Consider the following 17,122-nt stretch of genomic DNA (forward strand, 5'->3'; position numbering starts at 1 on the left):
GAGTTTGGCAGATTGTTCCACCACCAGGGGGCGACAGAGGAGACAAGTCTAGTCAGAGACTTTGGAAATCAAAAAAAAACCTCAATCCATCCTTTTCAACACTCATCAAATACATCACTCATGACTCTCAAAACAAAAGGTAATTTTTCCAGTACAAAAATGTAATGCATCACATTGAACCACTCAGGTGGTCCTTCACATCATTCATGTTTTTTTTTTAACTGTCTTCCAACATTACTCTGTAAGCTTTGGAAAAGCCATGAAGTTGAGGTGGCATTTATCCCAGATACATGACCAAAACAAAAATCAATCTTTTAAAACGTCTTCCATGCTGTCTCTGACGGCCTTCCAGTAGTTTTTTAATCACAGATTAATCCCAGAAGACCTTAAATTTGCTCTCGCTGCCCCACAACCTCTCCAGCAGCAGGCTGTCTGTCCCTCTGTATGCTTTAGTGTCGTCTTTATAAAGAATCAAACAACGTTTTTCTAAATAAACTCTCTCCAGGACAATAAGTTAGTAGACTTCCACTGCTTATCATTTAAGTTCTCCCACTCTACCATTAACCTTGCAAATGTACCCTCACTTTCCCATTTCTCTTTTATGTGCTCCCCCTTCTTAATTATTCAAAACCTTTGCATGTTTGGAGATCGTTTTGAGGCCGCTTTTCCTTTTCTAAATTAAAAATGAAAAGTAGTTATCTCAGTTTGTTACGCTTTCATTGTTCAGGTTAAAACACTACCAGACATAAGTCCAATAATAATAACAACTAATTGAAGGCTCATCCCGTAATAACAAAGGGCCCCATAATAGATCTTTCTATAAGGCGATACTAATATACCACTGTGAATATAACCATCCAGCCTGAGACCTGGAAGATTCTGTAAGCTTAGGTTTTCTTAGCCTTGTCAGATGTGTCTACATCTCTTTCTGCGTGGGCTGGTTTGGGTTATGCTGAGGCATATTTGTAAACAAGTAATAAGGCTGCAGCTGATGTGAACCATTCTGAATCCATTATCACGTCAATGCCAACATAAAGTCATGTTATGTGCAAATGGTGACTTTGGAAATACACCCATTTTTACAGCAGAAATAAATATGTTTACAGTCTGGTTCAAAAAAAAGTGGGGTTATGAAGGATTAGTTATTCATAATCATAAATAGGGGTGTGGCTGAACTGACTGACGGGCGGGCGCATTTGAGCTGTTCACCTGGAGGTGTAAGGCCTGGATCAGCACCAGCTCTTTGCCTGATAATAAATAAGTTTGAGACAGCATTTCCAATATGGTGACTGCCACAGATGGGCTTCAAAAATCCACTTCAAAAACGGGTGGCGTCACTGAGACTACATACATATTCATAGTCAGTCTATGATTATTGCCTGTAAATTTGTAAGTAGTGTTTAGTAACTAAAAATATAATTCTGCTATCTATAATGTGTCAAATAAAAATGTGAAATAGGCTGAGCACTTCCCCTGACCTAGACTGCTGCATCTGTTTTAGGCATGAACAACAACAATGTGAGACTATCACTGTTGTCTCTGATGGTACTTTTCTAAGTCATAAAGAGACATCATGATTCATTTCAGTGTGTTTCATAACCACACAGGAGCTCTGAAGGGGTTTCATCACTTTCTTGGTTCGACCCTAAAAGTTTGCAAAAATATCTGAAACAAATTGGCTATAGGCTTTAGTTAAACTTTTATATCTTTTAAGTGAAAATTACTGAAAAAAAGTATTTACAAATACTTTACAAATACTTTTTTAACAAAATTCCAAAATGAGTCAAGAAAATCTAAAACATATTATCGAAATAAAAGTGTGTTTTAAAACAAACTTTGGGCAACAGAAGCGATGTCATTGGTTAAGTAGTTGTTTAGTAGTTCCGTGAGCGGTACGGAAGTCCTCCAGCCGCTCACTCGGTGTAGGCCTACGTGCCGGCGGCCTCGTCCCGGTCCGGCCCTCCTCGGTCGGGATGGAAAGTAGCGGTTTGCTCCAAACGGGGAGGGAGGGACCGACCCGGGCACGAGCAGGCGGAAAGAAAGTGCACACGTGGACACCTGAGACTGACGCAAAATACAGCCAATCAAAGTGCAGACTGATGACGCAAGCTCCCCGAAACACACCAATAGGATCGTTTATTGGATGGTAAAAAAATCCTAAAGTGTTCAGAGTCGGAAAAATGAGAAGAAGGTTGTGAAACAGATGTGGAGGCTGCATAGGAGACATTTGATGCTTACTTCATGTCCTAACAAGGAACTGAGTAAATATCTGAATAAGTCTTTAGCGGAGGAGGACATGATTTGTGGGATCAGAAAGTGATGATGTTTTGATTTTTGTCGCTCAGACTACTTATCTTTTCCATCTCCAGACACAAACATACTTTGGTAAGCACCACTTTTTTTCTTGTCACTAGAGCTAACTATATCCTGTTGACTAACTTTATAGTGCAGTACAGCTGCTTATAGCATAAACAACGTCATTGAACCTTGAAAAGATTAAGCTTGTTGCCTTCAGAGTTCATAAATAGATCTTAAAAGTTGTTTTTTAAAGGTTTAGTCACTGTGGTTTAACCGCATATCCACAAGCTACAGTGCCTCTGTCTGCTCTTAAAGTGTTATTTTCAATCTGTTGCAGGTCAAAAATGACCTTTAAACTTTTCTAAAAGCAAGACCCATTGTTTTTCTGCATTTAATGCTTCTTATCCCTCCAGCCATGTTTCAAAAACGGTTCTTGGTTTAATTCTCCATGTCATATCTGCTGCAATAAACAAAATACCAGTGACTTGCTCTTACTGTTATCCCACGAAGGACAGTTTATTTCAGCGTGTTTGTAAGATTGTAAAATTCAATGAGTATTCAAACTTAAGTAGACTTTTGAAAACACGCTGTTAGTTTGGTGTTACATGTTTGGTTAACAGGTTATACACTTATCATCTTCCTTTTTTAAACGATAATAATGCTTAATATGTTATTTTCTTTTTCATGCAGGTCTACATCATTGTTACATTGTAAGCATGTTCGGTCTATCCTGTCTAAAATGTGCAATATATTTTACAAATGCCTTTTCTTTAATCAATCAGTCCATTGTATAATTCCAAACTAAATCAAGCCGGAAGCTTAACACTTTTTGTGAAGAAAGTATTCAGGTGAATATACCCATGATTCAACATTTAAATGACAAGTCCTGCATACAAAGTTGTACTTAATCAAGAACATGAGCAACAATTTTTAAAGCTCTAGTGAGGAGATTTAGCTTGTCATGAAGTAGACTTAAATTAATATGTATGCCTCTTTTTGACCTACAAATACAAATGAGCCCATCTGCATTCACACTTGTACCAAACCCTTGCAAATTTTTTTACTCTGACTTTGCAGAGTGTCTCCTGCCAGCGCCCTAGTTTTATTTTTGCAAGTTCGAGTGAGCTTATGTAAAAACTCAACTGCAGATATTATCAGGAGAATTCACCAAGAGCGAGTGTGAGGTGACATTAATTTCCTGCGATCGTAGCACGACTATAGATTGTGTGCACACCGGTACGATCCAGGCATTATATATATTAGTTGTTGTTACTCACAAGCTCCAAAGTGTCAAAACTAAAAGTACTCACTATGCAGATCCTATCATTGATGCCTTTATAATTGGAGATGGTGTTGCTTAAATTGCCTTTTTTTTTTACCAGTCATAGTGGGACAACCACTAATCACAGAGTTGGTGGTTCGATTCCCAGACCCTCCCATACACAAGTCTAAATATCTTTATAACAACACCTTGCATGATGAATGTCTTTCTCGAACTGCACAAAAATCCACAGTCAGCTGCACAATGTCAACATACATAAAAATATTTTGTTATGTAGGGGTTATTTTGAGTTTTTCCCAGACAGGGTGAGAGACGGAGCAAGGTGACGAGGGACAGATAGCAAGAGGAGAAACAGGCGAACTTGTGGCTGCAGTAACATATAACATTATTTAATACAACATTTATTATATTGATATAAATTACGTTGTCTTAAACATATAAGGTTTATTAAAAACTTGATATATTGCCCAGCCCTAAATCATAGCCTTCCTGATTAATCCTGAAAATGCAACCTATTAATTGATCATGTAAGTAATATTTATTGCACCTTACTGCTGCCTGATGTCTGTTTAAATTGTGAAATATCAGCCAAGTTGTAAAGCACTGAGTAAATATTTGTAACTGGCCCTTCAATAAAAGAAAATCATCTGGAGTTGAGTGAGAAAGTAGAGAAACAATGAAACCAAAGTGAACAGAAGACCTTCAACGCTGAGCTTAAGTACACCTACTTCAGTAAATCTACTTCACCTTACAAATATTACACACTGATCGAGTGTGAAATGTTTGTTTACTGCCACTCTTGAACTGAAAAGTGAGTGAACAGGTGATTCTGTAAACGTGACTGAACAGATGTTGTTGTTGTTGACGTCTCGAGTAATCAAACCAAAACACAGAGCCTCTTTCTGCCGCACTCCAGCGAAATGAGTAGGGAGCAGTCGTCATGGAAACTGAAGTGTTTACCCCTTCAGCTCCTGAGAGGTTGCACAGGCGCTGAGAGGGCCGTCCGACACAGGCGAGCTCATTTTAACATCTCAAACAATCAGTTTGTTTGGAGTGTGGGTCGTTCAAAAGGTTCCTCTTTGTCGCCGGGCAGAATATCGTCTAGTCATCTCCATCACAAAGGAGAGTGCAGCCATGCAGCTCGCTCCTAAACTCACTATTGATGTCCCTCCTGCTTTCTAAAGAATTGCCAAAGCCAAAGAGGTTTATGAAGCTTTTGATACCCTTTTTATTTGTACAGTGAAACAAAGAGGAGGCACACAATGGATGAAACAGGGAATGACTGATTTTGAAGCGTGTTTTTGATCTTTTCTCGGACATGTGTTTTGTTCCCTTAAAAGAATCAGGAGTAAATCACTTCAACGACATCGTGCAATCAGTGTCAGTTCCTTAAGTGAGCCTTAGAACATCCTGATCTGCTATTTTGTTTAATGCAGTGAAGCAGCAGAGAGGTTTACATGTTTAAAGGAGAAGAGGAAGCTTTGGTCTCTCCCTTTTTCCATCCAGACACACTCATACTGATGTCAGCTGGAGGGCGGTCGCACGCACGCACGCACGCACGCACGCACACACGCACGCACACACACACACACACACACACACACACACAAACACTACTTATCTCTGATTATGCGCTTTAACTAAATTGTAGGCACACGCCCACGTTTACCTGCACATGTCTTATTCGGTCATCTTTCCCAGCCTTGCTTGAACACTAGCTTTATTTAGACATGCTACTGGAAGATCCTTGTTTACACAGGATTAAATATAGTGATATTATTTTGTTTGTTTTGAAAAAATAACTACCTGTGTTTAAAGGGAACAAGGCAAAGATGTGAGTAAAACCGTTTATTAACAGAAGAGTTAAAAAAAACACAAGACCTGAAAAATTAACAATTAAATTGTTGTCGGCTGTTAGCTGATGGATGAAGGGATTGTATTTAAAATGACTCTTACATGAAGACAGACAGCTGGTGAAGACAGAAGGGAGGTCATTTTCTTCTTCTGCAACCTTTGGAGTTGCCCCCCGCTGGCCATAAGGAAGACTTGCAGAAAGAATATTCAAGTCACTTCTAATAAACAGAACTTATCTTACCAACGCAACGACTTGAAAATGTTTCCTTTGGGTTCAGGTGTGGTGCATCATGGGAAGCTTCAAAGGCCACGCTCTACCTGGGAGCTTCTTCCTGGTTGCGGGGATCTGGTGGACAGTGAAGCACTCTTTGTGGTACGCCACCCGCAGGAACAAGAACATCGGCTCCACACGGCTGTCCAGCAGAGCGTCACAGCGCCGCCTAGAGGTCATCGAAAGCTCCCTCATACTCTTTTTCTCTGTTGTTGGTAAATACGTTTTTTTTAAAATTATTTTTTATTTTAAAGATGTATTTTTGTAACTTTTTATGACTATATTAGAGAGGCAGGACAGTGGATAGTCGGAAAACTACATCCACTGTACTTGAGGCGGGCAAACTAACCACTAGGCCACTGGCGCCCTGTTAAATGAGGCTTTTGTGTTCAATGTGTTTTTGGAAGTTTAATTGTCATTTCAGAACAACTATAACAAAAGTAGTCGTGTTATAGGTTGACCTATTATGCTGATCCTCCTTTGAAAAACTCACATTTAGTGTCACACTGCTGGACGTCCATACCAAACGTGAGCAAAGTCTCACGAGGTAAACATATGTTAGGAGTAATCCCAGGAGAAGTCTGCTGAGCGCGCTAAACAGCTTGTTCTGCAAATCAAGAGAGATTTGATGAAACCAACCCTTATGTTTTACCCTTTACGTAAGCTGTAGAAACCTCTTTACATAGGCTTTCTTCTCCCAGCCAGGAGTGCAGCCCTCCCCCTCTCCCCTGGCAGCCCTGCAGTGTTCTGCCCCTAGAAGGACTCAAGAGAGCTGGCCTTAAAGAGACAGCAGCTGAAAAGAACCGTTTCAGGCAAAAGGCTAGAAGAGGGTTTTAGTTTGAATGAGTTTTATGAGCTGTAAACCATGCAGAGCTACTGTCAAGGTTACAAAAAACAAAGAAGACAAAGTACACAGTGTTCTTCCAGCTGCAGAGATTCTTCTTCTTGTGTATACAAAATAATATTTTAAAATCAAGTGGTTTCCTCCTCCGCTCTCCTCAGGGATGCTGTTGGAGCAGTTTGCAGCTGACGGGCCGAGGCTCCAGCTGTACGACTTTGCAGAGAAACACTGGGAGGACCTGATGAACTGGCAGCACGCCACCATGTATCTGTTCTTTGGACTGGCGGCGATGGTGTCCCTGATCATTCACACCACAGAGGCGGCCCCGCTGGCACTCGACAGGTTAATGCTGGCTGTCGCTTTCTTTAATGAGGGTGAGTAAAAAAGGTGTTTGTATTCCCCCTGTCTTGACTTGTGTTTCATTTTGACCAGTAAGTAGTCACAACCTTTTCCTGAAAGATGTCCTATCAGACACAGGTGTCATCTTCAGGAGTGCTGCAGACTTAATGGTTTCATTTAAATTTATTATGGCAATGTCATCAAGAGTAGACGATCAAATTTTTAGTCAAGAAAACCCAAAGTTGTCTCAGTTTATTTGTTGTACCAGCAGAAAACTTATTTCCAAACATCCCCTCCCCTAAAAAACAAAAATCATTCAAGATGAAGACTGATTACTGAAGATGATTAATGCATAAAGAAATTCAAAGCAAAAAAGGAAATTAAAATCAAGCTCTCTCTTTTGTTTCTTGTAAAACTTATAAATGAATCATTTACTGCACTATATTTCCATGTGTTTCCTGCAGAAGCACTACTGACTGAGATTCCCTGATGTACAATAATGCAGTTTATACAAAATGATAAAACAGTTCATCAAAATAAAAATATTTATTTAGGAGATTAAAGGAGACTCGTCGCCCATATTGTGCGCAAGGTTATGACCACAGTCAAGATGTGATTTAACAGTTTGAAACTAAAAGCGATAAATAGCTCAACATTACTCACTTATTTTCTTATCTTTTTGTTCCTGCAGGATTTCTTTTTCTCTACCATCTCCACGGCAGGAGCATGCTGGACGTCCACGTCCATCAGCTCCTTCTGTACGCCATCTTTGGCGACGCTCTGGTTTCCTTCCTGGAGGTTTTCCACCGAGGAAACATCATCCTGGAGCTGCTGCGCTGCACCCTCACTCTGCTGCAGGGGAGCTGGTTCTGGCAGGTAAACGTCGACATGTGCAGATGACTCTCTCCGAGTAGTGCCGGGTATTATTGACACTTACTGTGATGCTTAAAAGATGTGAGTCAGCTGTCTGAAAGGGATGGAGATTTGTTCTTCTGTAAAAGTATAAACATGTATGTGATTCTTGAAGGAGTACCAAAATAAACTTCTTCCATTACCTTCAGACAATAAAAACATTTTGGCCAGAGAATCTCTGTTGCTCCAAAGTTCTTCATTTATGATGTAATGGTGTGACGTTTTTTACAACTCTCCTGATTTGGATATTTAACTTCTGTATGTCAGGTTTTCTATAATATTTTAAACCGTTGTCCTGTCCTAAATCAAATGTAACAACTAATGCTTTCTTCTCTGTGGCCACAGATCGGTTATGTCCTGTACCCTCCTCGTGGTCCTGAGTGGGACCTTAAGGATCACAACAACATGATGTTCATCACCATGTGTTACTCCTGGCACCTCGCCTTTGCCATGCTCCTCGTCAGCGTGCTCTACTGCGCCGTCAGCTGGTAAGAAACCCGCTCCACACTGTAAATCCTGACCTTTACACATCTGCAAAATACACATTTCTTCACCTGGATGGTGTAGCGTAACTGAAAACGAGCAGGGGTCCAATTGGGCCCCAGACAGACCCTTAAGTCTGTCAGATAGTCTGAATTCACACAAAACCACGCTACGAAATACAATTAAATCAAAGTCAATTTATACATTAAACATAAATTCAGGACAACAGAAATATTTCATATTTAAACAAAACTCATAACTACAAGGTCAAAGTCCATGATTTGGCATCCCAGAATAGTGTAAGCAGCCTGAATCCTCCTTCTCCAGTTGTGCCACTACTCCCCTGTGCAGGAACCCTCTGTCTGTTCTCACACCCACTCTCCCTCTCAGGTGCAAACAATCAACAATTTGCCTCTCCTAGGCCACACCCCTTCCTCACAGCCCTCTGCTGTGCAGCAGGATGCAGCCTGCACCCTGGCTGCTACAATGGGTGTGATTGTGCAGATTATTGCAGTGCATGCTCGGGTGAGCTCTGTATTGGTCGATTTAAAACAGTTTATTTCACCAAGGAGACCCCTGTGAAACAAAGTATGACTGACAAATGATTTAGCTAAAAACTATGGTCTTTCTTAAAATAGCCAAGAACTATTTGGTGCCTGAGTTAAATTAAACTTGGATTACTATTCAAAAAGAATAAAAAATGATGTCAGAATTCAGACCCCTTTCTAAATAGACTTTTTGTTATTGCACAATCTTAATGTATTTTTTCACCATTTACCTGCACATGTTCCAGTTACATGTTAAGATACTTAGTTTGAAAAATAGTCAGGTTTAAAATGTCTAATCATCTGCAGGATTTCAGGGTTGCAGTTGTGCAAACATAATGTTATATACAGAGCAAACACCTAACCGTATCGTTGTAAATTCAGAATGAAAAACACTGAATAAAACAAACAGATGTAGTCAAATTAAGATATGAGGTCTCCTGTAACTTCACTGGATTATACTAGGAAAAAGGCCTTTAAACAGCTGTTTTGGTTATAGTTTTTTATCGTATCCAAATAGTAACAAGAAACCCAGATGAGAACAAGCATTGTTGGCTGTTGAACTGACCCAGAGTGACATAATCGTGTCTTTGGTTGCTCATTCATGCCCATCGAGATCATCAACCTGTGTGTCTCTAATCGTAGTTTATGTTTGTGTGTCTCTGTAGTGTGGTTCGCTCCAGATTAAAGAGGACTCCTCCGATTGAAATGGGGCTTCTGAAGCCCAGAGACAGAGATCTGGAGTCCGAGGATGAGATTTTATGAAGACGTCGTTGTACAAATAAACAACCAAATCAGGGATAAGATGTTGACGGCTTCTATCAGCAGTGCGAGTAAAAGCGAGGCAGAAGAAAGGACAAAGACTTTGTGCCTCAAAGCGTTAGAGACATTTCTCTACCTCTGCCTTATTTAATCATCTTTAGCCTTACTATTGTTGTTCAATGCTATTTATTTAACATGGCCAAATACTTTCCACTTACTTTGCCATATCTTTGTTTTTCTTTGTTATTCATTTGCACACCTATAAGGGAACATGAGCTCAGAAGCTTTTGAATCATTGCATGCTTCTCATTGACCTCACTGAACTCTCATGTCAGAGATTTTGGTGTTCAGTAGCACCATCCTGTGGTAAAAACGACCCTTTACATCAGCACATGATATATTTACTGTTTGTCTTCATATATTCTATGCTGCTTTGTTTGTTTCTGAATGTTCATAGATTGTTTCATGAGTCAACAAACCTAAATGCTGAAAAAATACAAGTTCATTCAAATTGTTTTAAATGTTTTTCATTTTGTTGTTTTACAATAATACAGAATATAAAATACAAAATACAACTCGTCTTTACTGCAGTATTTATTTACTATAACTCGATACAAAAACAGTCTGGAGGGACTCTGTTTGTTAGGAGACCAAATATGTTTTTTATTACACTTACGAAGTCATTGGAAAACTTACATTTAACTGATCAAATTAATTAAGTACATACATATATATATATATATATATATATATATATATATATATATATATATATATATATATATATAAATCTGATTTACTTCAGGCAGCAAATAACACAAAACAGTTCTTACATCAACATGATGTTAGACAACAAACAGAACACTACAAACCACAACGCTGTACGTTAAATCAAAAAGCTAAGACTGGACAGAAAAACAGAAAAATAGACAAAAAATAAAATACATACTGTTCCCTCATTGAATCAGTATTTTCAACAAAGTTACCAGAACATGTTCTGGTTAAAAATACTACTATTGGTTATAAAATACTTTTCACATCAGAACAGGAAGAGTATATCAAGGGTTCTATTTAATCCTAATTTTCCTTAGAATCAATTTATTTCTATTTTTATATAATGTTGTGCTACTTTATTAGAGTTTGTGGCGATTTCCCAAATGGAAACGATTTAGCTAAATTACATTTTTTTCTTGATTATGCTTATGCTAATATCCATATTTTAACCAGTAGAAATATTTGTATAAAAATATTAAAAATGTTATATCCTGCTCTCAATATATTATTTAAATCATATATCAAATATTCATGAATCAGAATCATCTCAGAAGCAAAGTGTTTAATTGCTCTTAAATAATATATTGTGAATTATAAACACCTCTTTGGATATGGTCCTTAACAAAGATTGTCTATTGAAGAAGATCATCCACTCAGTTCTTAAAAATGTGTCGCATGTCTCTGACAGCTTCCGCCTCAGGAATAAAAATGTCTCCTGCAAATTCCTGTTATCACAACAAAGAGTGTGGTATGCGTGAACATGAAATAATTGTATGTTAACCTTTCTTTTGATTCATTTTATTATTTTAGATATGATGATTTCATTAGGAATTATTTTTCATCGTTTTAGTATGTAACAGCACTAATCAACTATTTTAGTTTAACACTGTCTAAACTAAGGGAACTGTACATTATAGAATTTATCTTTAAAAAAAGGTCTGTAAACTATGTATCGAAAAATTAATTAAACAGTAAAGTAATTAGTTTTATATTAGACTTGTTTACTCTTAATTTAGGACTACATAAGATGTTTGGTAACAATTTTCTACTTTTACTGATTTTGGTTAACCATTTTTTTGCTGTGTTGTCAGAAACATTCACTGGTAATCCACTCGAGGGGGAAAAAAAACTCAGAGTGAGACCTCTCTTCACCTTACCTGCTCAGGTGTGAGTAGCTCAAGACACCCACCTGAGCAGGTAAGTTACCTGACCAGCTCCACGTGACGTTGTTATCCATCCGCTGAGATTTGAGGAAACCGGCAAATTGACTTTATCACTCCAGGAAACAAGCAGGTTTCTTCACTCTCTAGAGGATCTTCGGCAGACATGGATAAATTGAAGTCCGTTTTAAGCGGTGAAGAGGCGCGCAGAGATGACAGAACCATTTTAGAGGTAAAAACAAAAAGACGAACTTCTTCCCACAATGCTTAAACTTTGACTCATCCACGGATGAATGTGTGTGTGTGTGTGTGTGTGTGTGCGCAGACGGTGAATGACGCCTCCACTTTAGGCTGGGGGACTCGTCTGAAGGGCTTTGTCGCCTGCTTTGTGGTTGGGGCCGCGTGCACAGTTTTGGTAAGGATTCATAAAAGTAATTTCTACTAAACATATGATGTCATTTTCTGCTCCACACATTGAGGAAGAGCGCAGACGGGCAGAACTGATGTGGTCTTACTGGTTCTCCTGGTTCTGAGGAATGCAGATGTTCATTCAGTCACCAGGCCCTGCCTTAAAATAGAACTGACACGTGACACATTCAGATTGATTTCTTAATTAGAAGTAATGAAGCTCCTGTCCTGATGTGTGTGTCTTGTAGGGAGTGTGTTTGCTCTTCATCCCCAAGATTGGAATCACTCTCTTCATCGTTTTTTACACCTTTGGAAACATTTGTACTCTCGGCAGGTCAGTGTTCACTACAATATGAATATAAGAAATGTGTGATGGTTTATTTTAAAGAGGATTTTGGTTTGATTTAAAGTTATTAGGCTATGAATTGGGAACAAAAGCTACAAAATATTTAAAAATGTTGTCCAGCTGCATCAAAAGTTAGATTTTTTTTTTCTTCTGATTTGCAATTACTGGAAGTCTTTTCCAGCACTGAACTATTACTACCATACCCTATGTTTATTTGGCTCTACATTTATGTGGTAAAATAAACAGTTAATGTTTCCTCTCCCTTTCATTTTTTGAGTATTTAGTGTACATATAAGGTATGCCTTTTAAAATGTATTTTCATCTGTGCTCCAAAAGCACCATGTTTCTGATGGGTCCAATGAAGCAGCTGAAGAGGATGTGTGACAAAACAAGAGCGCTGGCCACAACAATAATGCTTGTAAGTGTTCAAGCTCCCGTAATCTTATTTGGCCCATTTTGCTCTGTTACAGTTTTATTTACAATCTGTGTGAGTAGTAGACTGATCCAGACTGATATGGGATCTTTGAGATCGATAAATTTGTTACGAGGGAAAAATACCCAGATGACATTGTACTACATTTTTTGTCGGCTAAATTACACGTTTTTAAAATTTAATTTTTGCAATTAAGAGTTTGTAAAGGCAGTCAGAATTCTTCTTTCTTAAAAAGTAACTTTATCATAGTATTTTTAACATAATCATGTTTAACTTATTTGTGTGTGGCCCCATAGCTAAATTGGTAGCTTTGCTGCTCTGCTACATGTGCTGCAGACAATGCTGACAGTATTATACACTATGGAGTCAGAGTGCCCTCTGCTGGACAAACTACATGATGCTTTTTTTTGTCATGTGATAAAAGTTTTTATAATTGCATATTTGATTATATCAATCAGTATTGACATACTATCTTGACCCCCAGGGGTTGCTAGACAGTCACGACTTGAGGAAAGAGGTTGGGATATGGAACAAAAATACAAACATTGATATACGGGGTACTTGGAATGGCAATGTTTGGGAATCCCTGAACTATACTGCAGAATTTGAAAAAGAAAACCCTCGGGGAAAATGTGATGGCATTGATCTTAACAGATAACTGAGAACTTTGTGATTGTGTTCCTTATTTATCCAGGAAATGTCCTCAATCACTGTTAGCTATATGAGAAGATATATTAGCAGAAGTTGAGGATTTTCCTCATTCTGTGATCTGTTTTTAATGGTGATGGACAAACTTGGTTGAATGTTTGAAACTTATATTTTTCCTGTTGTTTTGTTTTCTGTAGACGTGCCTTGTGTTGACGCTCTGTGCAGCTTTCTGGGTGAGAAAGCTCAAAACACAAGAAAAAAAAATACAAGAAATGTGATCTGATAAAAACAAGATACAGAATTTATGAATCTGACCTCCTCTAAACAAGATGTTTTTGTTTTTTAGTGGAAGAACTTTGGCCTTGCTCTTTTATTTGTCATCTTGCAAGTCTTGTCATTCACCTGGTGAGTCACAATTTGTCTTCATAGATTAGAGCTGATTGTTAATAATGTTAAAAGATGGGTTATTTTGTGAAATTAAATTTACATTGAAGAGAACATGGTGGACATATTAGCCCAAATGCCCCCCTCCCCTCCCATGTAACCTCCGTAACTTTATTTATGTGCTCCTCTACAGTACTTGTTCAATTTCCCAAGTTTGCACTGAGGGACTCACTGTTCCCAAGTTTGAAAGTTGTTCTTAAGACCTCAGTGTGTTTGTGAGCTTAAAGGAAATAATGCTGAAAAAAATGAACGCCACAGGGAATATAATATTTTATTTCTCAGAATTGATCAATGGGATGCTCAGTCGGTGGAGCAGGTGCTTCATGTATTAAAGGTTCGGACCTGCAGCCCTTTGATGCATGTCCTTCACTCTCTTTCCCCCTGTTCCCCCTGTTCCCCCTCAGCTGTCCAGGACATTCAGGCATATATCTGATTTTATTTGCATGTTCATTTTATGATCACTATTCAAGTTTTATTTCTTTAAAGGACTATAAAAAGGGGGAAAAAAGAAGTAATAAGTAAAAAACAATTCTTTAAAAAATGTTCTTGGAAGGGTTAGAAACACCATATGAGAAAATACTTGCATGCAAAATGTACATTGATTAAAAGTTGTTCACCAGTTTTCCGTGTGTGTGAAAAGGGTTTAAGTCTGTCACGTTTCTAGTCTTTATAAACTCAAGTTTATGGACTCTCTGTACCAAATTTTCTTTCATACTTAAAAGATTGTACTTATTTAAAAGGCCATGCATGAGAACTTTCCGAGTCAGGAAATAATTATTCTGTTTATTTCCACACCAAACAAACACAGGGTAAATTTACAGCCTTGTCCCGAGGTTGAAACACACTCAGTACTTAAATAGTTGCTCGTCCCCGGGGAAAGTTTCTGCCTATGAAACACAGCTTCCATCTATGTTTGGACAAAAATATGTGCTTTTTCTGTGCTTGTGTTTTATCCTTGTGGTTAATTCTTCAATCCTTGTGGTTAATTCAAATTCTGTCCTGTTCTGAGTATGTATGCTGCTATAGATGACAGGAATGTGTTTATGTTAATAACTAATGCAAACTGAATGTATTTGATGTATACCTTGTGATTAAAATGATTTTATGCTTTGTTTAGTATAACCTGTTAATGCCTTTGTTTGCAGGTACAGTCTGTCGTACATCCCATGTGTGAGGTTTGTCATTTAAACATATTTTATTCACATGAGCTGCAGAAACTTTCAGGATTAGCATGTTTTTTATTCATGAGTTGATGTCTGATTTATGATTTTAAATTTTCAGGGATGCAATACTGAAGTTGGTGTCGATCAGCATGAGGTGAGCTCGGTCGTTGTGAGGAGGACTCTGGTTGAATGAAGAGGATTTTATAAAAGAGGGGGCCCGGTCTCTTAAAGAAACTTCTGAAACAGCAGAGAAATGCAACATGTTTATGTCCAAAAATGTTGAATTTAAATTTGGATATTTTGATCATTGAAACGATAGATTATTTTGTATATATTGATTACTTTTATTATTTTTAATAAGTGTGGTCTTGGTTTGTAATATTTGTAAATATTGGTAATAAATGAGAATTATAATGATTTTGTAAATCAAGAAATGAGAACCTCATTATTTCCATTGAAGAGTGAGAGGAGAAAATGTGATGTGAAATCGACAACATTGAGGTGGAATAATGCAACTTATAATTTAGAGATATAAAATAAGGGGAACTGCCTATCGTATACTGTTATTTGCTGCCTGAAATATTATTTATTTTACCAAAGGAACAGTCCAAAAGCATAATCAGTTAAAATTGTGGGAAGTAGGCTAAATCAATCTTATGATTATTAATTACTGTAATTAAGATTAGGTCTGTTTTTTTAACTCTCAGATAAAAGTTTTTTTTTTTTTTTTTTTTTGCCTTTAATGGATAGACAGGACAGTGGATAATCAGAGAGAGTCGGAAATCAGGGAGAGAGAGTGGGGAACGACATGCGGGAAAGAAGCCACAGGTGGGATGTGACACCGGGCCGCCCGCTAGAGACAACAGCCTCCATACATGGGGCGTGCACACTAACCACTGCGCCACTGCGCCACCAGCGCCCCCCAGATAAATGTTTTATCGGTAAGAAGTCAGCTCTTAATTGTTCCAATATTTAACACAGGAAAATTGACAAATTCAGTCCTTGAACATCTTAAAGAGGACATATGATCCCACTTCTCCCCCTTTTCAAACAGTCCCCCTGTGGTCTAAATGAAACATCTGTGCTGTGCTTTGGTCAAAATATAACATGAATCAAGCACCAGAGGAGGTTTGTGACCCTGTATAAACCAGCTCTCTCAGAACGCTCCGTTTTGGTGTGTGTGTCTCTTTAAATGCAATGACCCCCCCTGAGTTTTCCCCGTAGACATCACTCCTCTGTAGCGAGAATAAAAATGGCGGACCTGCGCAAAAGTTTTGTTCTAGGCTGGAGGTGGAGACAATGGGTGGAGATATCAGGGGAGGGGAGGGGATTTTTTTTTTTTTTAACTAGAATCCCACTGTGACATCACAAGGAGAGTACATTTGAAATGGAGCATTTTTCTCTGTGTTGTAAGTCTTATGCAGACCACAAACAAAGGACTGGATGGGTTTATTTCACATTTTGTGGGTCAGTAGACACTCAGGTTACCCAAATACTTTTTTAAAAACACTGTAAAAGTGTACTTTTTTATAATTTGCCCCTTTAAAGTTTGTGTTATATTAGTCTTATATAAAGTGTAACATACTGCACAAAGGTTATCTTTGGAAGCCAAACCAAAAGCCTGATGTTTCACCTGAAGTAAGCACATAATATAGGCTACCTATATGCCTAAGCAGTGTATTTAAGTATAATTGTAATGTTTCATTAGCCTACAGTATTTCCATTAGGTGTTCGTACTGTTTCTTGCCTCAACAGTTATCGAGACAGTTATTCTGCGCTATTATTGACAGCTGTAGAAATGTTCTTTTTTATTGTATTTAGGCCTAACCTTTATTTAACCAGGAAAGAAACTCATTGAGATTAAACATCTCTTTTTCAAGAGTGTCTTGGCCAAGACGCGCAACAGATAGATAGATAGATAGATAGATAGATAGATAGATATAATCTTTATTATCATTGTACACAAGGACACAACAAAACTTTGTTAGCAGCAATCCTAAACAGCAGCGTTTACAAAAACAACAACAAAACTATATGAGAGAGAAATGGTCAGAGTGGTCAGAGCAATTGCTGTTCAGTGAATGAATGATAATAATAATAAATAAATAGACAGTTGTGGTGACTGAAAGAATATATACAGTTATTATTTTGCAGTGACT

At 38.0% G+C, this 17,122-nt stretch overlaps 2 protein-coding genes across 2 annotated transcripts; both read left to right on the forward strand.

Annotated features, from left to right (window-relative positions):
* Positions 1–2,160: 2,160 nt before the first annotated feature.
* Positions 2,161–10,168, forward strand: tmem45a (transmembrane protein 45a). The gene is made up of 6 exons (XM_020632557.3): positions 2,161–2,385; positions 5,713–5,920; positions 6,708–6,920; positions 7,577–7,761; positions 8,143–8,285; positions 9,494–10,168. The coding sequence occupies exons 2-6, from the start codon at positions 5,725–5,727 to the stop codon at positions 9,588–9,590; spliced, it is 834 nt and encodes a 277-aa protein (XP_020488213.1). The 5' UTR covers positions 2,161–2,385; positions 5,713–5,724; the 3' UTR covers positions 9,591–10,168.
* Positions 10,169–10,956: 788 nt separating this feature from the next.
* sft2d2a (SFT2 domain containing 2a) lies at positions 10,957–15,397 on the forward strand. The gene is made up of 8 exons (XM_020632894.3): positions 10,957–11,753; positions 11,847–11,936; positions 12,178–12,263; positions 12,612–12,693; positions 13,554–13,589; positions 13,703–13,761; positions 14,946–14,975; positions 15,082–15,397. The coding sequence occupies exons 1-8, from the start codon at positions 11,688–11,690 to the stop codon at positions 15,119–15,121; spliced, it is 489 nt and encodes a 162-aa protein (XP_020488550.1). The 5' UTR covers positions 10,957–11,687; the 3' UTR covers positions 15,122–15,397.
* The last annotated feature ends 1,725 nt before the right edge of the window (positions 15,398–17,122 follow it).

Source organism: Labrus bergylta, chromosome 6, assembly GCF_963930695.1.
Source record: "Labrus bergylta chromosome 6, fLabBer1.1, whole genome shotgun sequence".
In the NCBI taxonomy this organism is placed as follows: domain Eukaryota; kingdom Metazoa; phylum Chordata; class Actinopteri; order Labriformes; family Labridae; genus Labrus; species Labrus bergylta.